General features: G+C 44.7%; 2 protein-coding genes across 2 annotated transcripts in view; one reads left to right on the top strand and one right to left on the bottom strand.

Annotated features, from left to right (window-relative positions):
- Positions 1-7,658, bottom strand: part of RDX (radixin) — a 117,434-nt gene extending 109,776 nt beyond the window's left edge. The window contains exon 1 of the mRNA XM_045018186.1: positions 7,520-7,658. The gene's annotated coding sequence lies outside the window, so the exon portion shown is untranslated. The remainder of the gene's footprint in view (positions 1-7,519) is intronic.
- Positions 7,585-24,737, top strand: part of FDX1 (ferredoxin 1) — a 53,550-nt gene continuing 36,397 nt past the window's right edge. The window contains exon 1 of the mRNA XM_045018198.1: positions 7,585-7,802. Within this exon, the coding sequence (XP_044874133.1) occupies positions 7,648-7,802 (155 nt within the window). The 5' untranslated portion in view covers positions 7,585-7,647. The remainder of the gene's footprint in view (positions 7,803-24,737) is intronic.

Genomic DNA, 24,737 nt, shown 5'->3' with positions numbered 1-24,737 from the left:
ACTTTTCATTGCATAACTGAAAAGTTAAGGATTCTCTCCACCCTAGTAAGATACCGCTCTACTCATAAGAGCTCTTAAGAACCACAGTTTCCCACAAAACTGGGTGACTAGGCAACAAAATGGCAGATGAAATTCAATGTTGATAAATGCAAAGTAATGCACACTGGAAAACATAATCCCAACTTGTAATCGGTCGGTCGGGGCTCGACCCTCCAGCGGGCAGGAGGGGAGCCGCACCGACTCACTTCTGTTCGCCTGCTAGCTATTAGGAGTCACGGGGAACAACGTTAGATCGCCGGGCCCTCTGGTGCAGGGGCCGGCCAACAGCAGTTCAAATAGGCCCAGGCCCTCTGGTGCAGGGCAGGGCAACAGCAGTTCAATAAGCCCTGGCCCTCTGGAGCAGGGCAGGGCAACAGCAGTTCAATACCATAAAGCCCAAGCCCTCAGTCAGGGCGGGGCAGCAAAACAGCAGCTCTAGCTTAAACCCTCAGGCAGGGCTGAGCAGCAACAGCCAAGTGCAAGCTGCTATGCCAGAGCGCTGGGTTGAGGGGGAGACTGCCACCTGTGAGTGGGGTGGCAGGGGGGACACAGGCCCACCCACTCCACTGTGTCCCAGCCCGGGGCCCTAGCAGCGGCGTGGACCCGCTGCAGTCAGTGGGGATCCTGGCCGCAACACACTGACATGGGCACATCAGTGCCCTCAGCCGGACAAGGGTCGGCTGCCCCCGGGCTACAGTCCATCTCCCCCTCAAGGCCTACCTCGTCCATCGCACCCGGTTCAGGCCAGTCGGTCTGCATCGGCTCTGGTGGAGGGCTTGGCGGCAGGTCCGGTAGCTCTTCTGGGAAGTTGGGCCAGGACGGCTCGGGCGGCTCCTCTGGGTAACAGCAGGGCCTAGGGGGCTCCTCCTCATAGCGGGCGCTCGGCAATCCTGGGGGCTCCTCCCAGTACGGGCTCCGGGTAGGCTCCGCGGGCTCCTCTGGGTAGTGGGCGAGGGGAAGCTCCGGCCAGGCAGGGCAGTTACCTTGGGCCGAGGAGGGCTCCCAGCCGGGAGCTCCCGCAGGCACGTCTGCTCCCGGCGACGGCTGGGTGTTGACTGAGCTTGGGCATGCGCCTTTTCTACTTCCTGCCCCGCCCCTTGACTTCCAGGGGGCGGGGACTGGGGGCGGAAGTTCCGCCCACTGAGGTGTTGGCAGGGCAGCTCCCTCTGCCGGGCAGGAGGGGAGCCACACCGACTCACTACACAACTATACATATAAAATGATGGGGTCTAAATTAGCTGTTACTCAAGAAAGAGATCTTGGAGTCACTGTGGATAGTCCTCTGAAAACATCCATTCAATGTGAAGCGGCAGTCAAAAAAGCTATCAGAATGCTGGGGATCATTATGAAAGGGACAGATAATAACACAGAAAATATCATATTGTCTCTGTATCAATCCATGGTTCACCCACAACTTGAATACTGTGTGCAGATGTGGTCGCCCCATCTCAAAAAAGATATATTGGAATTGAAAAAGGTTCAGAAAAAGGCAACAAAAATGATTAGGGAGCATGGAACAGCTTCCGTATCAGGAGAGATTAATAAGACTGGGACTTTTCAGCTTGGAAAAGAGACGACTAAGGGGAGATATGATAGAGGTGTATAAAATCATGACTGGTGTGGAGAAAGTAAATAAGGAAGTGTTATTTACTCCTCATAACACAAGAACTAGGGGTCACCAAATGAAATTAATAGGCAGCAGGTTTAAAACAAAAGGAAGTATTTCTTCACACAAGGCACAGTCAACTGTGGAACTCCTTGCCAGAGGATGTTGTGAAGGCCAAGACTACAACAGGGTTCAAAAAAGAGCTAGATAAATTCATGGAGGATAGGTCCATAAATGGCTATTAGCCAGGATGGGCAGGGAAGGTTTCCCTAGCCTCTGTTTGCCACAGAAGGATCACTTGATGACTACTTGTTCTGTTCATTCCCTCTGGGGCACCTGGCATTGGCCACTGTCAGAAGACAGGATATTGGGCTAGATGGACCTTTGGTCTGACTCAGTATGGCTGTTCTTACATTCACAGACACCCTATGTGAAATCCTGGCCCCAGGAAGTCAATGGGAGTATTGCCATTGATTTCAATGGGGCCAGGATTTCACTGCAAGTCCCTATAATACAGTTTTCTGACTACACAAGCCATTAAACAATATACTACACTCAAAGATATAGGAATATGACATAAGTTCAGTTGTTTCTTTTATATGTACAGAGTGTAGAGATATTAGGCCAAGTTTTTTGTTAGTAACGTGGCAGGGCTCCATTGACTTAAATAGAGCTATACAAGTTTGAAACAGAATTTGGCTAGTTTTAAGACTAGAATACTGCATGATTTTGCTACCACTGCTTCTCTGTATGGAAGAGCAAAATCAGAAGAATAAAATAATAAAACAGATTGCTGCCTTAGCAGTCTTGGGATTGCAGTAATACTGCTGTGGCATTTTTAATTCAAAATGGTGCCAACAAATGGTGCAAAGAATACCCAGAGTGTCACAGATATTTACGACAAAGAGTCCTGTGGCACCTTATAGACTAACAGATATTTACAAATGCATTTCTCTACCTCTACATGAGAACTGTGACAAAGCAAATACAATAAATTTAAAGCAGTGTTTTACCACTGTCTGGGGGTTTGCCAAGTAATTGAGAAATATTAGAAGCAGCTGCTGAAACACTCCAGCAAGATGAGACATGCTGCAGAGATTGGGCCCTCGCGGTGTCAGCTTGGCATAGATTAACATCACACATAAATGCTAGAGAGAAATATAAAATGTGACAAAGTCAGACCAGACCGCTATCAGATTTGTGGAAGTCAGGTATATCAGCCCTAGAATGGTGAAGGCCCTCTTCCTATTAACTAAAAAGAGGTTATCTTAGGTCAGCTAGGGGCAACTGAGTCCAATTAAGGGCTGCCTGTGACCTGTAAATTCCCCCTCACCCACCCACCTGGCAATAGGGAGGAGAGATGAAAGACAAGTGGCAGCAGGGAAAAAAGGCTTCTCTTCTCCATATAGGGGAAGCTACGAAGCTCACGGACTGGGGAAGGACTGGCATCCAGAAGCCAGCATAACAAAGCAACACCCCAGAGAGGGGGCAGGAAGAAGTATTCCCCTTTTGTGTTATGAATTTGTTTCTTTTGCTTGGCTGAAGAGTACTGCTTGAGCCTACCCTGAGGCCCATCTTGTAAATATTGAAAAATAAATACAAGTGTCAAGGTTTCCTCCCCCACTCTGAACTTTAGGCTACAGATGTGGGGACCTGCATGGACCCTTCTAAGCTTAATTCCTAGCTTAGATCTGGTAACGCTGCCACCAGCCAGAAATCCAGTGTCTGGCACACTCCCTGTCCCCACAAAACTTTCCCCTCCCTGGATAGCCTTGAGGCTCTTCCACCAAGTCCCTGGTGATACCGATCCAACCCCTTGGATTTTAACACAAGGAGAAATTAACCATTCCCCCTCCTTTCCCCCACCAACTCCTGGTGAGTCCAGACCCAATTCCCTGGGATCTTAAAACAAGAAAGAAAAAATCAATCAGGTTCTTAAAAAGAAAACTTTTAATTAAAGAAAAAGAAAGGTAAAAATCATCTCTGTAAAATCAGGATGAAAAATACTTTACAGGGTACTTAGATTTATATAGCCCAGAGGAACCCCCTCTAGCCTTAGGTTCAAAGTTACAGCAAACAGAGGTAAAATCCTCTCAGCAAAAAGGAACATTTACAGGTTGAGAAAACAAACATAAGACTAACACGCCTTGCCTGTGCTACTTACACGTTTGAAACATGAGAGACTGATTCAGAAAGATTTGGAGAGCCTGGATTGATGTCTGGTCCCTCTCAGTCCCGAGAACGAACAACCCCCAAAACAAAGAGCACAAACAAAAGACTTCCCTCCACCAAGATTTGAAAGTATCTTGTCCCCTTATTGGTCCTCTGGTCAGATGTCAGCCAGGTTTACTGAGCTTCTTAACCCTTTACAAGTAAAAGAGACATTAACCCTTAACTATCTGTTTATGACAACAAGTGAGAAATAGAAAAAAACCTCTGGAGTGGGACTGATTGACTCCAGGCCCTCCCACTGCTAGAGGAGGAAATGCTGGACCCAGTGAGGTAAAGGAAGTGCAGTGCCACAAGAACAAATGTGCTTCAAATGCCAAGATGCAGTTCTCAGTCTGAGTTTCCAGTAGAGAGCTCAGAGAGGCATGAGACAGCCCGGCTTGTATGGCAAGGGGCATACCCCTCAGCTGTTCTTAATCTTGCCCTAAATGGAGGGGGTTTGGGTAAAGTCAAGAGCCAAATACAGTATTGCCAACCCCAAGAGTTCAAAAATCGTGAGTCAGACCCCAGAAAGTCATGAGACTGGCTTAAAAAAATCATTACATTTTAAAAACAGACTTTGAGCTCTCTTTACTTGGCTTCTGGTTTGAGCCTGTATAATTCACATTTTCAAGCTTCTTTACCCACAGCGATTAGGCCTAGAAAGCTACTTTTCTTTAAACAGTTAAAGTTCTCACACATGATCCCAGACTCCAAGAGCTGGAGCTTTAAGAAAACACACACTAGATGTTGCAAGAGTTGGCAGTACTGCAAGAAGCACCATTTAATATGCTGATACAGTGTGCATGATCCCAACATGGCAGAGGGAAGGAGTCAACCCCAAGTTACTTCCTGTTCCAATTACATAGCTGATGGGACAGCCTAGCTGACCTGTAAACTGCAAGTCTGTACAGTGTCCCAAGTGTCTGTGTACTTAGTGCTGACCCTACAGTTGGTTTTATAAATTTTTATTAGAGTATTGTTGGTGTCATTAGGCATAAATTTAGGTAACTCGGGAGGGTGGAAGACCACAAGTGTCAATGAAGCCTTTCTGCACTAGGCCTGAATGAACCAAAGTTATTCCATGTCTAACCAAAGCCCGTCCATGTTTGAACTTTAATCGACCTAACAGGCCAGCAACAAAGAATGGAATGTGTAACAGCTAGATATCAGTTGCAACACCTGTACCAGAAGGTAATAATGAGGCCTGCTATAATGAGGCCTGCTTGCTCCTGGCTAAGGGGCAAAATAACAGATCAAAGAAAGTAAGACAAGATAACGGTTCACAGAAGAGTTACTAACGAGCTAGACTGGTTGCCGCCAAGTATGACTTAACTGCTTAATGTAATTGCAACTGCAATGAAAGGTGGGGGGAGAGGGGGAGTGGGGGGGAATAGAAGAGGCTTAGTTAAAGTTATGTATAAAAAGAGAAAAGCTGCCTGAAGTTGTGTGCTTGATTTGAGACGTGTCTGTCTCCTAGCATCCCGCTTTGAGATCTCAAATAAACTTTGTCTGCTTCTCCACCTTGGTGTGTTTATTGGAGCGAAGCACACCAGGCAACGAACCCCGCTGTTGCTGTCCTCGGGCACTCTGTGCTGGCAACAGTTTCCACAATTAGGTAGTTATGGGTGTATTGTTTTGAATGGATCTTCAGACACCTGAGTGCTTCATAAATGAGCTCTATTTCTAAAAATATACATATATTGGGTTATGTAATGATAGCATTTGTGACTTTATTCACTAATAAATAACCATAAAAGTGCTGGGTTTTTTAAATTACAAGTAGTAGCTTCTGACCAAAGCACAGCTATATTAATGGCAATGTGTTGGAATATCTCAAAGTGACATTTCCACTACATGCAGGCTGTATTCCTTGAAGGAGATTTTCTTGCCAGTTTTCTCCACCCACAGTTCTCATATGAAAAAATATACTATTTAACCATTATAAGTCTTTCATTTTCTATTTCTTGAACATTTTTACTCCATACACTACCTCTGAAATGTAAAATACTGTTTAGGGGTGTTATAAGCAAGGCATATCCCTTTCTTGGCTGCTATGCCCCCTGGTGGAGATGCAAACCTCTTGCATGGTAGGGGAAGTCACTAATGCACAGCACTTTTTCTAAACATCTTCTGCACATATTTAATGAGAATCAGCTCAGTTAGACTAATACTAACTTGCTACTTCCCAGATCACTATTTCTCAATGACCAGTCCATGGACCAGCACCAGTCCCTGAGATCTCCCTGACACAGTTTAGGAAGGCAGCAAGCTGGTCGCAGGTATCAAAAAGGTTGAAAAACACTGCCCTAGATTAGAGGACCATACAAGGAACCAGGGGCAGCTTCAGGCCCCAGCACGCCAAGCAGTGGAGCCGCGGGAGGTCCACCGGAGCCGCGGGACTGGCGACCAGCAGAGCGCCCCCCGCGGCATGCCGCCATGCTTGGGGCGGCGAAATGTCTAGAGCCGCCCCTGCAAGGAACTACTTTTCAGAGTTCACTTTTAACATTCTGTTATTATCATTGTTCATATGGCATGTATTGTCATTCCTTTGCTGAGTGGAATCAGATCTCAGGGGTTTTGCTGGTTGACTTCCACCCGGGAGGAGAAAGAGTATGAGAATATTCTTAGTGTAACTTGTTTTATTCACAAATATATGCCAATCCTGGAATAGAAGTGGTCACAAATGGCATACAGGCAATCCCCTCTTCCAAGTATTTCAGTTCCAACATCAAAGCCCAAGGAACAACTCTGCCTCAATAATTGACTCTAGCTGGAGATACTAAGGCAGACAGCAAGTTCCCATGATGCTTGCCACTGATCTCCTATAGAAACTGCAAGAGATAAGCACCACCACAGCATTTTCTTCCAAGACTAAAAGTTTCCTCACAAGCAAAAATAAAGAACTATGTTTAACTGTGGTTCTCAACTGGGGTTCTGCGAGCCCTTGCCATAATAAGATTACACGATGATAGGAAAAGTTTTATCAGACTGGGTACAGGAGACTGGTCTCCTGAGGCTGGGGCTTGCCTGGTGCCCTTCCTATAAAAGACAGGAACAGAGCTGAGGTCAGTTTGCTAGGATCCGGCCCCAGGAGGGAAAGGGGGGCCGGGCAGCTGACATGTTAGATCCACTGTATGGTAAGGGTCCTGCTGCATACTGGAAATGGGGCAATGGGTGAACCAGTCACCCCTGGAAGAATGGAGAGTAAAGAGGACTGTCAGCCTCTGCAAACCCAGTGACAGGGGATCTGGGGCCAAGGGACTGAGAAGCCAGCTCCTGAGAGCTGGGCTCATAGAGGTAATGTGCAGTGGCCAGAGAGAAGCAGTGGGGGCTGCAACCTGCAACAGTAGGTAGGGGCACTGGAGGGCTGCATGTGGGGGCAGCCAGAGAGGTGACTGGAGCACAGGGGGCTGGAGCAGCGGACAGGGGAGTTCAGGCAGTAGGTAGGGGGCTTAGGGCGGGGTTGGAGAGGGGGCCGCAGCAGCAGGCAGGGCGCCTGGGACACAGCCTAACACCCTCCACTGCTTCAAGCAAGGACACACTACGCAATTTACGTAACCGCAGCTGTAGACTAGAAGACGGCTCTACGGACATTGCGTATCCTCCGCACGAGGAGGAGATTGCTCTGCGCATTTTGCGTACCAACCGTCCACAGTCACTTACCAGTGGAGCGAGGACTACACCCCGCAGAAGACGTAAGTGCCTTGGGGAATAGCCGTAGCTTGTGCCGGTTGTATAAGCGGGTGGACTTTACTCGCAGTGGGCGGGGTCGGCTGCGCTCCGTTCCTGCCATGGCTGCTCCGGGCACCGCCAGTCTCCTGCGGGCCGCCGCGGCCTCCTCCCGCCGCTGGCTCCTGGCCGCGTCCCGGGGAAGGCCGGGCGGGGACAGCGTTGCTGCCCGGACACCGGGCCGGTTCTTCGGCGTCTCCGCCCGGGCGCGGCTCAGGTGAGCGGGGCGGGAGACCCGGTGGATCACACACACCCCCCCCCCCCGCCCTCACTGAGGGGCTTCCCTCCCCGCGCGGCGCCTCTGACCCTGCCCGCGGGCAGCGCCCGGCCTGGCGCCCCGGGCTCGGCGCTGTACGGAAGCCGCCGGGAAGGTCGGCGGCGGCCGAGCCTAGCGTGTGAGCTGGTGCCGGGTCGGGGGTGGGCGTGAAGCGAGTGAGCCGGGGGGCGGGGACGTGTCAGCGTCATCCCTCTGCCATTACCATGCGCTTCCCCGGGCGGGCTCTGCCTCCCCTGGGCCTCGCTTGTCAGAGCCACCTTCTCACCTGCTACACCCCGGGCCGGAAAGCGTCGGTGCGGGTGGGTGACAGTTATGCGCAAGGGTTTGCAGGATTGGGGCCTTACGGTCGGAATTGCCCCCGGCATGTACACTGCTGGGTGCTATTAAATGACTCCTGCCTCTGGAGGAGCTGTGGGGAATTGCTAATGTTCGGTGAGACAAGCAGCAGAGGGAACAGAATTGAGCAGTAACTCCAGGGGTCATAAACTCTCTTGTGCAACTATGCAGTGACTCACTTTCTGTGGACAGAACTTGAAATGCTAGCAGAGCTAAACCAAATTACAACTAAAAGAAATGAGTTTTCCAAAATCTTCTGCTTTAAAAGAGAAGTGGTGGAAGCCTCCAACTAATTATATTAAATACTGAAATGTTAAATGCAAATTAATTTCAGAGCTAACAATTCCATCCATTGTGCACATAGCCTTTCTTAGAATTGTACAAGAATTCCCTTATTTATACAGTAATGTCCACAAAAACCACTGGAGTTGGCAAGTCTTCCCTCTTTACTTACAAACTACATAGGCTGTTTTAAACTGGCTTCAGCTTTATTCCAGTGCATTCCACAATGATACCAGTGCAATGTTAAATCTTGCCGAAGTGAAAGTGTGATTTATATATTGTTCACCTATTCAGTATCCCAACCTCTATGAGCAGGTCAGGCAAAACCTGTTCTTTGTACTCCACTTTCTAAGTAAATTTTATGGGTAAATAACTATAATCTCCTCTGTGCCTTCATTAAGGCAACCTGATATTAATTTTAGAAGTTCAACTCTTGAAGTCACGCAAACATGCTGGAAATTTGTCCTAAACAAGGCAGGCTTGATATCTAGCCAGCCAAGGAAAGCTCTAGTTCTTGCCAAGTCTACAAATAAAATAATTGTACCATGGGGTGATTTTCTTGAGGCTTTTCATTTAGAAGTACAAGCAATGGCACTGAAATAAGTACAATATTTGTTGCAATTTACCAAATGACAAGAAATTGTATTATCCCTGTTTAGCTTTAAATAATCCTGTATAGACAGGACTAATATGCATAATTGCTTTGCTTTTTAAAGTAGTACATTAAATCCTCAACTTTCATTGGAAGTAGATTTTGGAATCTGACTCTAATTAACCAGAGGCCTCAACATAATATAGCCTCATTGTCCAAAGAAACACTCTTTGAAGCCTCCTGATGAATTGGAGAAATTGGCTTTCTCAACTTATTGTCTGTTTAGGCAGGGTTCTGCAGACACTTATGCATGTACACCTCTACCTCGATATAATGTGACCAGATATAACACAAATTTGGATATAACGTGGTAAAGCAGTGCTCCGGGGTGGGTGGGGCTGCGCACTCCGGTGGATCAAAGCAAGTTCGATATAACCTATAACACGGTAAGATTTTTTTGGCTCCCAAGGACAGCGTTATATCGAGGTAGAGGTGTACTTAATGCCAAGCGATAGTACCTTTTGATTTAAAGGCATGTGCAAATGTTTGCAGGATTGGTGCTGGAGATTATAGGCTGATTAGACTCTCCTGGCACTACCATTATACAGATTTTTTTTTTTAAATCTGTATAAGACTTTTAAGTAGAAGAGCATTTGAACACTTGATTTCATAAGACATGCAACTATAGCACCATCTACTGTTTGGTCTGCTTTGTTACTAAATATTGTTAATTCCTAACTTCTGGTTTCAGAGTAGCAGCTGTGTTAGTCTGTATCCACAAAAAGAACAGGAGTACTTGTGGCACCTTAGAGACTAATACATTTATTTCAGGTTGATTCCCTTCCTTTTAATTAGATCTGTGCTCAAGTTTAAAAGTTAAGTTATGGCATGATCCCGAAGATCATGATAGCTCAGTGGTTTGAGCATTGGCCTGCTAAACCCAGGGTTGTGAGTTCAATCCTTGAGGTCACTTAGGGATCTGGGGCAAAAATTGGTCCTGCTAGGGAAGGCAGGGGGCTGGACTCGATGACCTTTCAAGGTCCCTTCCAGTTCTAGGAGATTGGTATATCTCCAATTATTACCTTTTTTACCTTTATGCATATAAATAGTGCCATTGAACTTCAACATGTGGAAAGTTTGTCTGTAAGTGTCTGCAGGATCAGACTTTGACAGTTAAAGCAGATTTTTTTTCCTAGTCACTGACATACCCATTTACATTACAAATACATGTTTACATTTTAAAGTATTTGAAATTCAGTTTTGGCCTTACTTAACTGAGGTATGTTGAGGAACTCTTGGCATTCTGATTAGAGAGCTTCCTCTTACTATCAGAGCTTTTGCCTCAGTATTCCAGGCTTCCTTTTCCTCATTGGGGGAAGTTTTAATAAAAATTAGAAAGCTTGTCATCCAGTCAAATTTAGGTAGAATCACACACTACCTACCTCTTATGTAGTACTTGACATCAGTAGATTTCAAAGCACTTCATGATTTTTGTAATGAATAGTTCAAATTTAGCCTTAATCCTGCAAATCCATGCAGGATCTTTAAGTGCACAAGTATTTCTGTTGCTGATGAGACAACATGCATAATTAAAATTTGCAAGATTGGGGCCTAAAATAAACTTGTGCCCACTAAGAGGGTATGTGGTCGCCTCACCTAGATTTGTCCAGCTTTAGAGTTGGACAGCAATCACTTCCACGGCTTTCAAGAGCAGTGCTTCTCAACCAGGAGCAGAGGCAGATTAAGGTTTCCTGGGGCCATGGGCCAGAGCAAGTGGGGCGGGGGGCCTTCCCCACCTCTTCTGCCTGCGGCCCTGCCAACAGCCCCACCCCTTTCTGCCCTTCCCCTCTGTTCTGCTCTCCCCCCCCCCCCCACTGCAGCACGGCAACCACTTTTGCTCCTTTCTGTACCCCCACCCCCCAACTGCATCCCCAAGACCAGAGGAGCTCTGTCCCCATGGCCCTGGGGCCGCAGTGGGGAGTGAGAGCTCCTCCAGTCCCAGGGCTGCAGCAAGGGTCTGGGTACTGGGACTTCCCCTGCCACCGTCCTGTGCTTCTGCGGGGGACCAGGGTCAGGGTCCTGGGGTTTCTTCTGGCCTGGTGCTTCTACTGGAGAGTGGGTTGGGAGTGGAGGCTTATCCTGCTGCCCCACGGCTTCTGATGGGGTCAGGGGCTGCTAGTGGGAGGAGCCTTTCCTGTCCTGTGGCTGCTGACTGGGTTGGGGCGCTGCTGCTGTGGGGGCGGGGGCTTCTCTGGTCTTGGCGGCTGGTACTTTGGGCTTTGACTGCTGGGAGCCCCGTTGGCCAGGGTCCCTGGACCCATGGGCCCAGTAGCTAATCTGCCACTGGCCAGGAAGGTTGTGGCAAGGGTGGGTCTTGAAAGACAATCGGAGGGATTGTCAAGGCATCAATTTTATTACAGCGTAAAGCAAAGAATCTTGCTTCCTCACTGCCCGCAGTTCTTGCCCTTCAAGGTCAAGGTCCAAACAAAACATCCTTAATCATATCACCATTGTGAATATGGAGTGCCAGAATGCTGCTTTGAGGTACAGAGTGTCACATATATACATTCAAAAGTTCTTGATTAATAAGTTCTTTACTTTGCTCATTCATTGGGCTTTGTATGTCTGCAGCCAGCTTGTGTTGGAATGCTCAATCGTGTTCCACATGATCTCAATGTCCACCTGGTTTCAGATGGATGCTCTGTCTCCAAACCACCCTGTTATGTCACTGGTGGATAGGCTCCATGGGCTTTGCCTTAGAATTGAGTGCTTTTACTTCTGCATTTCTGTCACAAAGTCTTTCTAATAGTCCTTTATCATTTTGCCGTAAAATTGGCCAAGCTATGGTGGACACAATCCTTTTGGCAAATGCAATGAAGTCAAGTTAAATAACACAGGTACATGTATACATTATTGTACAGCACTTCTTTAAGGGGCCTTAATACAAATCCATGACTGACTCCTGACTCCACCTTGGGGTATTCTGAATTTTCCTTTTCAATAACCGATATTTGTGCTACCATTATTTCTACCCTTTGTGAAGGGGTGAGGCCAGATGGCTATAGTAAAGTAGTGAGGAACAGGTATGTTAGCCCCAGGCTAAACAAATCCCTGGTACCATGGTAACCAAATGGCAGTTGCTTCAGGTTAATCAAGACACCTGGGGCCAGTTAGTCAGTGAGATGCGTGTGTCAGGAGCTGTAGGAGGAAGCCGGGGTGTTAGAGGAACAGAGCAGTACAAATCCATATCGGGTGCAAGGAAGGAGGCCCTGAGGTAACGGTGAAGGAGATATTGAGTGGGGACTGCCGTGGGGAAGTGGCCTAGGGAATTGTACACATCCTATTTCCAAAAAGTCAGCTACCATAGCTGCTACTATTAGGGTCCCTGAGCTGGAGCCCGGAGTAGAGGGCGGGCCTGGGCTCCCCCTCCCTGAGACGGGTTAGATCACAGAAACCCCCTTGGGAGCTGCCACCCAATGTGCCAAGACTACTTTTACCCCTGCTTTCCCTGCCAGCGCAGGACTCCAGCACCCTGTCTTGCTGAGCCAGACACTCCCATCTGCTCCAACAAAGACCCAGGATCTGAATTACTTGCCCCAAAGCTGCAGGTTTACCTGAAAGCAGCTCACAGAAGTGTTCCTGTCTTTAACACTCAGATGCTCAACTCCCAATGGGGTCTAAACCCAAATAAATATGAGTTTACCCTGCATAAACTTTATACAGGGTAAAACAGAAGTTGTTCACCCTCTATAACACTGATAGAGAGATACGCACAGTTGTTTGCTCCCCCAGGTATTAATACATACTCTGAGTTAATATGTAAAAAGTGATTTTATTAAATACAGAAAGTAGGATTTAAGTGCTTCCAAGTAGTAACAGACAGAACAAAGTAAGTCACCAAGCAAAATAAAATAAAATGCACAAATCTATGTCTAATCAAACTGAATACAGATAATCTCACCCTCAGAGATGCTTCAGTAAGTCTTTTCCTCAGACTGGATACCTTCCAGGCCTCGGCACAATTCGTTCCCCTGGTACACCTCTTGTTCCAGCTCAGGTGGTAGCTAGGGGATTCTTCATGATGGCTCCTCTCTCCTCTTTGTTCTGTTCTACCCCTTTATATATCTTTTGCATAAGGCGGGAATCCTTTGTCCCTCTCTGGGTTTCCACCCCCTCCTTCTCAATGGAAAGACACCAGGTTAAAGATGGATTCCAGTTCAGGTGACATGATCACATGTCACTGCAAGACTTCATTGCCCACTTGCCAGCACACAGGTATACAGGAAGACTTACAGGTAAAACACACCCATCTGCAGACAATTGACTCCCATTAACCAGGACATCAAGATTTCAAACCACCATTAATGGCCCACACTTTGCATAATTACAGTAGGCCCTCAGTTATATTTCATATTTCTTGTTTCAGATACAGGAGTGGTACATTTATACAAATAGGATGATCACACTCAGTAGATTATAAGCTTTGTAATGATACCTTAGAAGAGACCTTTTGTATGAAGCATATTCCAGTTACATTATATTCACTTATTAGCATATTTTTTAAAACCATATAGACTGCAACTGTCACACTCCCCGCCCCGGTTAATCACTAGGAGACAACAGAGACTGTGTGAGGGAGGGTTGCTTCTCCTCGCTTCCCTTGCTGGCTCATGATGAAAATGGCTCAGTAAGCTGTGACCCTTGCCTCTAGAGAGAGAGAGAAGGGCTATGTGGAGGGTCACAGTAAGCCTCTGAGGCTAGCAAAATCCACCAGGAAACGCGGGACCCATGGAGACAAGGACAGAGCTTTGTCACACCTTTCTGATTCCAAAAAGGGTAATGATCAATAAGCCATTGTTTGATTACATTTTACAGGGAACACAAAACGTGTCATGCCCTGCATACCTTGCATACATGTATGGAAAATTCAGGATACTATTCCCTAAATAGGGATTGATACTACAATTGTCAATCCTTACACAATCGCCATGCTTTCGCTTGTCTTCAGCCCATTTGCCGAATTGTATGTAATACCCAGTGGCATTATTTATTTCACACCACAACTGACTTGGGCTTCTTGCTATCACTTCAATGAGAGAGGCTTCCTCATGTTCCCAAACTTGGATTGTTGTTTCTGCATTTTATCACTTTTAGATCCTGCTTCTATTAGTACAAAATAGCCAGCCCTGCAGTTTCTGGTATTATAAAGTAGGGGCTTCCACACCTAGGGGCTGGAAAACGGGTGCCATTCCACCCCCCTTCCTCCCCCGGGGTTAACTGCACCATCACTCTATCTCCTACTTGCCAATCTACATTTTGGGCTTGTTTGTTAAAGCATACTCTCGTTTTGGCATGATTCTGCCCCTGCTCCTCTGCGATACACATAAATGTCTTAAATTTTCCCCCAGCTGTCTTACCCATTGTTCTGTGATCTACCTTTCCTTCATTAGGTTTGGCATGGGGACAGTGAACAAATGTTCAGGGAGTCTCATCTCTCTGCCTGTCATGACAGTAACAGGAGAGACACCAGTTGTTTTATTTTAGATCTCTCTTAAAGCCATAAGAATAAAAGGCAACTTTTCATCCCAGTCTTTACCTAATTCACACACCACCTTTTTAAACTTTTTTTTTGATCTGTTTGTCTTTTCCACCAAGTCAGAAACTTGGACATGGTAGTGTATGTGAAATTTTTGCTCTGTTTCGAGTATGATGCAAGCATCTTTCTTTATCTTCTCAGTGAAGGTTGTTCCTTGATTATTGTCAGGGGCATTCCCCACCTAGAAAAGACTAAAACCTCTCCAGCACATCATCAAAGATCTACAGTATATCCTAAAAGATGATCCCTCACTCTCTCAGATCTTGGGAGACAGACCTGTCCTCGCTTACAGACAACCCCCAAACCTAAAGCAAATACTCACCAGCAACCACACATCACTGAACAAAAACACTAACCCAGGAACCTATCCTTGCAACAAAGCCCGATGCCAACTCTGTCCACATATATCTATTCAAGTGACATCGTCATAGAACCTAATCACATCAGCCATACCATCAGGGGCTCATTCACCTGTATATCTACCAAGGTAATATATGCTATGTGCCAGAAATGCCCCTCTGCCATGTACATTGGCCAAACCAGACAGTCTCTATGCAAAAGAATTAATGGACACAAATCTGATATCAGGAATCTTAACACTCAAAAACCAGTAGGAGAACACTTTAACCTGTCTGGTCATTCAATGACAGACCTGTGGGTGGCAATTTTGCAACCGAAAAGCTTCAAAAACAGACTCCAACGAGAAACTGCTGAGCTGGAATTGATATGCAAACTAGATCCAATCAATTTAGGCTTGAATAGGGACTGGGAATGGCTGAGCCATTACAAACATTGACTCTATCTCCCCTTGTAAGTATTCTCACACTTCTTATCAAACAGTCTGTACTGGGCTATCTTGATTATCACTTCAGAAGTTTTTTTTCTCTTACTTAATTGGCCTTTCAGAGTTGGTAAGACAACTCCCGCCTTTTCATGCTCTCTATATGTGTATATATATCTCCTCAATATATGGGGCGGGCGGCGTATGTGTGCGGTCGGTGCAAGGAGCTCCTGGCCCTCAGAGACCATGTACGGACTTTGGAGGCCAGGGTGGCGGAACTGGAGGAGCTGAGAGAGGCAGAGAGGTATGTTGATGAGGCTTTCCGGGACACTGTAGAATTGTCCCACCTCCGCTTAGACAGCTCCTGTGCTGTTGAGGAGGAAGAAGGGCCCAGGGAAGTAGAGCAGTCAATGGGAGCAGAGGGAAACCTTCCCGTAGTTGGGACCCTCCTTCCAGATGGTGCTGGGGTTGCCTCTCACACTGAGGTTGCCTCTCCGGGGGAGGGAACTCCAGTTTCTAGGAAAAGGCAGGTGCTAGTAATGGGCGATTCGATTATTAGAAATGTAGATAGCTGGGTCTGTGATGACCGGGAGAACCGTATGGTGACTTGCCTGCCTGGTGCGAAGGTTGCGGATCTCTCGAGGCATCTAGATAGACTTATGTGTAGTGCTGGGGAGGAGCCGGTGGTCATGGTACATGTAGGTACCAATGACATAGGGAAGTCTGATGATAGAGAATCTCCAGGTTATAGTCAGGAGCAGAGGCATGAGAAGTATAATGTAAGGGCCGGATCAGATGATAAACAGTCACATAAAAAAGAATCTGGCACATCAGAAAAAGGCAGGCTAATAAACAGGGACAAGTTTTTAAAGTGCTTGTACACAAATGCCAGAAGTCTAAATAATAAGATGGGTGAACTAGAGTGCCTTGTGATAAAGGAGGATATAGATATAATAGGCATCACAGAAACCTGGTGGACTGAGAGCAATCAATGGGACACAATCATTCCGGGGTAGGAGTGGCACTATATGTTAAAGAAAGTGTAGATTCAAATGAAGTAAAAATCTTAAGCGAATCCACAGGTTCCATAGAGTCTCTATGGATAGAAATTTCATGCTCTAGTAAAAATATAACAGTAGGGATCTATTATCGACCACCTGACCAGGACAGTAATAGTGATGATGAAATGCTAAGGGAAATTAGAGAGGCTATCAAAATTAAGAACCCAATAATAGTGGGGGATTTCAATTATCCCCATATTGACTGGGAACATTTCACTTCAGGACGAAATGCAGAGATAAAATTTCTCGATACTTTAAATGACTGCTTCATGGAGCAGCTGGTACAGGAACCCACAAGGGGAGAGGCGACTCTAGATTTAATCCTGAGTGGAGCGCAGGAGCTGGTCCAAGAGGTAACTGTAGCAGGACCGCTTGGAAATAGTGACCATAATACAATAGCATTCAACATCCCTGTGGTGGGAAGAACATCTCAACTGCCCAACACTGTGGCCTTTAATTTCAAAAGGGGGAACTATACAAAAATGAGGGGGTTAGTTAGACAAAAGTTAAAAGGTACAGTGACTAAAGTGAAATCCCTGCAAGTTGCATGGGCCCTTTTTAAAGACACCATAATAGAGGCCCAACTTCAATGTATACCCCAAATTAAGAAAAACAGTAAAAGAACTAAAAAAGAGCCACCGTGGCTTAACAACCATGTAAAAGAAGCAGTGAGAGATAAAAAGACTTCCTTTAAAAAGTGGAAGTCAAATCCTAGTGAGGCAAATAGAAAGGAGCACAAACACTGCCAACTTAAGTGCAAGAGTGTAATAAGAAAAGCCAAAGAGGAGTTTGAAGAACGGCTAGCCAAAAACTCCAAAGGTAATAACAAAATGTTTTTTAAGTACATCAGAAGCAGGAAGCCTGCTAAACAACCAGTGGGGCCCCTTGACGATCAAAATTCAAAAGGAGCGCTTAAAGATGATAAAGTCATTGCGGAGAAACTAAATGGATTCTTTGCTTCAGTCTTCACGGCTGAGGATGTTAGGGAGATTCCCAAACCTGAGCTGGCTTTTGTAGGTGACAAATCTGAGGAACTGTCACAGATTGAAGTGTCACTAGAGGAGGTTTTGGAATTAATTGATAAACTCAACATTAACAAGTCACCGGGACCAGATGGCATTCACCCAAGAGTTCTGAAAGAACTCAAATGTGAAGTTGCGGAACTATTAACTAAGGTTTGTAACCTGTCCTTTAAATCGGCTTTGGTACCCAATGACTGGAAGTTAGCTAATGTAACGCCAATATTTAAAAAGGGCTCTAGGGGTGATCCTGGCAATTACAGACCGGTAAGTCTAACGTCGGTACCGGGCAAATTAGTTGAAACAATAGTAAAGAATAAAATTGTCAGACACATAGAAAAACATAAACTCTTGAGCAATAGTCAACATGGTTTCTGTAAAGGGAAATCGTGTCTTACTAATCTATTAGAGTTCTTTGAAGGGGTCAACAAACATGTGGACAAGGGGGAATCTATAGTGTACTTAGATTTCCAGAAAGCCTTTGACAAGGTCCCTCACCAAAGGCTCTTACGTAAATTAAGCTGTCATGGGATAAAAGGAAAGGTCCTTTCATGGATTGAGAACTGGTTAAAGGACAGGGAACAAAGGGTAGGAATTAATGGTAAATTCTCAGAATGGAGAGGGGTAACTAGTGGTGTTCCCCAAGGGTCAGTCCTAGGACCAATCCTATTCAATTTATTCATAAATGATCTGGAGAAAGGGGTAAACAGTGAGGTGGCAAAGTTTGCAGATGATACTAAACTACTCAAGATAGTTAAGACCAAAGCAGATTGTGAAGAACTTCAAAAAGATCTCACAAAACTAAGTGATTGGGCAACAAAATGGCAAATGAAATTTAATGTGGATAAATGTAAAGTAATGCACATTGGAAAAAATAACCCCAACTATACATACAACATGATGGGGGCTAATTTAGCTACAACGAGTCAGGAAAAAGATCTTGGAGTTATCGTGGATAGTTCTCTGAAGATGTCCACGCAGTGTGCAGAGGCGGTCAAAAAAGCAAACAGGATGTTAGGAATCATTAAAAGGGGATAGAGAATAAGACTGAGAATATATTATTGCCCTTATATAAATCCATGGTACGCCCACATCTCGAATACTGTGTACAGATGTGGTCTCCTCACCTCAAAAAAGATATTCTAGCACTAGAAAAGGTTCAGAAAAGAGCAACTAAAATGATTAGGGGTTTAGAGAGGGTCCCATATGAGGAAAGATTAAAGAGGCTAGGACTCTTCAGTTTGGAAAAGAGAAGACTAAGGGGGGACATGATAGAGGTATATAAAATCATGAGTGATGTTGAGAAAGTGGATAAGGAAAAGTTATTTACTTATTCCCATAATACAAGAACTAGGGGTCACCAAATGAAATTAATAGGCAGCAGGTTTAAAACAAATAAAAGGAAGTTCTTCACGCAGTGCACAGTCAACTTGTGGAACTCCTTACCTGAGGAGGTTGTGAAGGCTAGGACTATAACAACGTTTAAAAGGGGACTGGATAAATTCATGGTGGCTAAGTCCATAAATGGCTATTAGCCAGGATGGGTAAGAATGGTGTCCCTAGCCTCTGTTCGTCAGAGGATGGAGATGGATGGCAGGAGAGAGATCACTTGATCATTGCCTGTTAGGTTCACTCCCTCAGGGGCACCTGGCATTGGCCACTGTCGGTAGACAGATACTGGGCTAGATGGACCTTTGGTCTGACCCGGTACGGCCTTTCTTATGTTCTTATGTTCCATTCTATGCATCCGAAGAAGTGGGTTGTAGCCCACGAAAGCTTATGCTCAAATAAATGTGTTAGTCTCTAAGGTGCCACAAGTACGCCTGTTCTTTTTTGCGGATACAGACTAACACGGCTGCTACTCTGAAAGCTAGAAAAGACATGCTCCAGTAATAGTTTTGCTGTTAACAGATGCAGTGCCTTTTGTAGTAGGGAAGGCTTCTGTCCATTTAGTAAATGCATCAACAACCACAAGTAAGTATTTGTTGCCTCTTCTTGTAAGTGGCAACTCTTCCACATAGTCTGTTTGCAATCTTTCCTGATGACCCCTGAAGTGCTGTGCCTGGATAAATCCATGTTTTGTTTTTTCCTGGTGGATTATTTATAGCACAAATCAGGTAATTGTTAACATGCATTTTTTTTACATCTGTTTTACAATTGGGCCACCAGGCTACCTTAATCAGTTGCTGATAAGTGGCATCAGCATTTTGGTGGGCTCCCAGTGGCAAATCATGCATCAATCTTTACATTTCCCATTTAAGATACTGTGACGGAATCCAAACTAGGTAAGGCAGGAAGCAGCACTGGCTGCAGGGACGTGCTGGCTGCCACTTACCAGAGCTCCCATTGGCGAGGAATGGCAAACCGTGGCCACTGGGAGCTGCGGGTGGCTGTGCAAATGTAAACAAACTGTCTGGTGGCCCGCAAACGGATTACCCTGATGGGCCACAGGTTGCCCATCACTGGTATACACTGTGTATTCCATGGGGAAGTGCATAGCATTCTATTAGCCATATATATTTTTACATGAAGCTTAACTGTTTGTTTTAGGTTTGTTACAGATTTTTCATGTACCCTTATTGAAGTGACAATCTGATTACTCAGAGCCACCTCAGTGTTCTTAATGGTGCTTTTCTTGTGCACCTCACCCCTGCCATTGCTCCAGAGGGGTACTGTCTTTTTAATTTGTCATTTGTCTCCTGCAGCTCCTGGCTGCTATTTTATTATTAAAAAAAAAAAAGAAGGATCCAGAGTCATTTCCCCTTCTCCTGGTTCTGGCTACCCCTACCATGGCCATGTCCTCAGATCCTTATTTTAAAAGATATTGAACATTATAAAAGCATTGAGGTACATTGAGGGCTAAATAACAAAGCCAAACAACACTAGCTAGCTATGTCTGCCAAAAAGTGCCTATCACCTTTTCAACTTTGAATGAAAGATTCAAATGGATTTTTAGTGGAACATTTTTTTTTTTTTAAAAGTCAATTCATTTTAAACATACAAAATAAGGTTTTACAAACCAGGAGTGTTGGTTCAGGTCCTTAAAACCTTACATAAATATATTTGTGTAATTACATTAAAAAAATTATTTTTGCTTAACATTCGTTGCGCTGCTCTCATTATTTTTATACAACTGTACCCAGATTACATTCCCATCTTGTACATTCGGAGGCAGTCAAGTTCCAGTGGAAACTCCTTATTTCCTCTTAGTGATTTTATTTAATTTAAGACCATTCCTTTGGGAAAAGGGCCCATTTTTCCTCCAGAATGGCTATAAAGGCTTCTGGGGACAAAAATGTAGCGGTGATGGTAGCTACTATCTGACTTCTTTGTATAATTTGTTTGACTACCAGGGTTCTATTTGGTGTGACTGTACCAACTTGTACTGCCATTATTTGTTTCTGTTATCAAACCAAGAATTCTCTACTTATAACACTTTAACATGGCTACAACTCCCGACTGTTCAATTCCCTCCAAACTCTCTGAACTGTTAATTTCTGAAAAGCTACTTTTAACTCCTCACTCTTTCCTTTAATCACTTACTTGTCTACCAAAGTGACACACATTCATCAGCCGTTTTCTCTCAGCTGCACTGAGCTTATTTTGGGCCCCTCCACTCATTCTTCAAGATGGTGCACTTTACTGGAAAGACTTAACCAGCAAATACTGTACAATCTCTGTAACATCGCTGCCTTAGTCTGTGCTTTCTTTAACTTTAAGAAGACAGCATTCATATTTGTCTCCGTGATCTCCCATGGGTCTTCTGCTTCTAAAATTTCAGTGGCATTCAGTGGTGCTTAGGTATCCAAAGTACCTTCTTATATTCCCCTTACTTTATTGAATTTCTCTTTTTAGGAGAGAATTCTATACTGGCCCTAGAGCATAGGTCGCTACCCCTTTACTCTGAGCAAGTGAAATTAATGTTGAGGGTTATGCTGCAGTTGCCAAAATGTCAGAATTATTTATATTTGAAATTATTGATATGGGAAACCACCAAACACTAATTTAACCATAAATTCCTTTATTAAATCTAAAGGCCAAATGGTATTCATACAATTGCTCTAAACATGCCAAAAAAGATTGATTAATAAGCAATTTACTACATCCAAACAGTAACAAAACATGTATAAGCATTTGATCAAGATACTTACAAATGGGCTAAACTCAGGGGTCCTTAGTCCCATATTGGTCGGTTACAGTGTGAACAGGCAGGTATTAGCAATGAACCCTTTAGGAGTTTACTTTTTTATACACTTTGAGACAATTCACCTTATTTCCAGTCTTAATCCAGATAAGTTTTACAGCCTCCTTTCTTCCCAAGTGTTAGGGGGCTTATTCCTTCACCCTCTCACTTCCCTGGTCCTTCTCGCATGAACAGAGAGCAACAATACCCGAAGTTTGAAGGCGCAAACAATTTGATGTTTATTGGGGTGAACTTCCAGCAAACATGATTCCAGTTTCCTTCCTTCGTGTCCCCTTCCCAGCTCTGACACCACTGAGCCTTGCCTGTGTCCCTGTTCCTGTTCCCATTTCCCCCCCTTGGCAAAACATGATCCCAATTCCCCCATCCCCATTCTCCCCCTTACTTCCTGATCGACTGCAGACTATATAGTAAAACTTGTGTTCTGCTTAGCTATACCTTAACCAGTCATTTTACTGAAATTTAACTAACCAGTCCTAACATTGTAACATGATTATTTAACCAATTATATCCCACCACCTTAATTGGTTTACACCCAACAAAATTAATTATACAGCAGACAGAAACAATCACAGACAGAGATTATACAGACAAACAATAGAGAAGTGGAGACTACAGTGATTAGAGCAATACAGAAATGAGGATTTCACATCCCAGCTATTGATAAGTGAGTTCTTGCCAGACAGGATGCTATCAAACTGTTTCCTTTTACATCTTCTAGGCTCTTCCCTTTCTCTGGCGGTGATAGGAATACCAGGACAGGATTGTATTCCTAACAGCCCAATAGCACCTTATTTCAGTGTGACTAGTTTGGAATGTGAGGATGTGACCATACACTTCCCAGTTTATGGCTGCCTTTGCTACTTAGCTGAAGGCCTTAGCCTAAGAACCAGGCCTCAGACTGTCACAGTAAGAGAAGGCCCTTACACTGGCAGACAGTGATTTTGATTCTTTCCTTTATATCTCTATAACTAGCTAGGTGATAAGAATACACCTACATTCTTAAAGTATAGGCCTTTGCAGACAGGCCTGAATATCTATATCCTAACACAAAGGCTTTTCCTTTCTTATCTTCTCCTGTCCCTCTCCTTGCTTACCAGCAGAACAGTGGGGAGGTTTGGGCTTGTTTCTTTTAAGACACTTTTTCTTTGTCTTGTTACTGCAGCTTGTCACCGAATCACAGGGACAGTGCTCTTTCAGCTCCTCACTGTCTGTGTGACAACCCTTCTCTGGAGTGTCACTCTCTCAGGGCTTAGCCCTAGGGTTCACTGCCTTCTGGAACTACACCTCTGAGCCTTCAACAGGCCTGTCTGTCTCTGTGAGCCCTCCTCTGAGAGTCCACTCGCTCTGGACCCCCTGGGGGGGCCTCCACACACAGAGGGAGCACTGCAACCCTGACTTCTAGACTGGAATGACTCTACCCCAAGTTAAACAAGAAGAGTGTATTGCACATCTGGAACACAGCACAGAAAGTTCCCAGGGACCTTGAGCATAGAAAGTCTCAGCATAGTCCAAATAGGACTTTCCAACATCCAGGTGGGCTCAGGCTGCTCTTTGTCCCAGTCCAGAAGTGACCACTCCTTCCAGTGGCCCACACTATATCACTTCCAGGGCCCCTCCTCTGTCCTTTGTCTTTTCTGGGCAAACCGATCACCTGGGGTGTCTCTCTTCAGCCCTGAGTTTTTCCACTGGTCAAAACTGGCTGGCTCGCAAGATGGAGTAGGCCTTCGGGCCATCAGTTGCTAAGTTACAAAGTGTCCAGGCTGTCTGGGTCCAGGCTGCTATGCGGAACCACACACTTGGTCCTCTGCATCAATAAACACCCTTTCCTACCACCTCATTAAACATGCACGTAGAGGAAACTTGAGTCACATACAGCATTCATACAAACAAATTCCCCGCTTCATCACACAGCTCTTTATTTTATTAGTTACTTTTGAAACCATACATCCTTCCCACACTACAAGTAATACTGCTTATTAGGGCTATTGATTAATCACAGTTAACTTTTTAACTAACTAATTAATTGTAGATTTAATCGCACTGTTAAACAATAGAATACCAATTGAAATTTATTAAATATTTTGGATGTTTTTCTACATTTTCAAATATATTTATTTCAATTATAACACAGAATACAAAGTGTACAGTACTCACTTTATATTTTTAGTGCAAATATTTGCACTGTAAAAATGATAAATAGTATTTTTTAATTCACCTCATACAAGTACTGTAGTGCAATCTCTTTATCCTGAAAGTGCAACTTACAAATGTAGATTTCTTTTTTGTTACATAACTGCACTCTAAAACAAAACAATGTAAAACTTTAGAGCCTACAAATCTATTCAGTCCTACTTCTTGTGCAGCCAATTGCTAAAAGAAACAAATTTGTTTACATTTACGGGAGATACTGCTGCCCGCTTCTTCTTTACAATGTCACCTGAAAGTGATAACAGATGTTTGCATGGCACTTTTGTAGCTGGCATTGCAAGTTATTTACGTTGCCAGGTATGCCAAACATTCGTATGCCACTTCATGCTTGGCCACCATTCCAGAGGACATGTTTCCATGCTGATGGCACTTTTTTTTTTTTTTTTTTTAAACGAAAGTGTCAATTAAATTTGTGACTGAACTCCTTGGAGAATTGTATGTCTCCTGCTGTGTTTTACCTGCATTCTGTCATATTTCATGTTACAGCAGTCTTGGATGATGACCCAGCATGTTGTCCGTCTTAGGAACACTTTTTTTCACTGCTGATTTGACAAAACGCAAAGAAGGTACCAATGTGAGATTTCTAAAGATCACTACAGCACTCGACCCAAGATTTAAGAATCTGAAGTGCCTTTCAAAATCTGATCAGTTTGGGGTGTGGAGCATGCTTTCAGAAGTCTTAAAAGAGCAACACTCTGATGCAGAAACTACAGAACTTGAACCACCAAAAAAGAAAATTAACTTTCTGCTGGTGGCATCTGACTCAGATGATGAAAATGAACATGTGTCGGTCTGC

This window comes from Mauremys mutica, chromosome 1 (genome assembly GCF_020497125.1).
Source record: "Mauremys mutica isolate MM-2020 ecotype Southern chromosome 1, ASM2049712v1, whole genome shotgun sequence".
NCBI lineage: Eukaryota > Metazoa > Chordata > Testudines > Geoemydidae > Mauremys > Mauremys mutica.
Note: the sequence above shows the minus strand (reverse complement) of the source record. Positions and strands in the feature narration are given on the sequence as shown.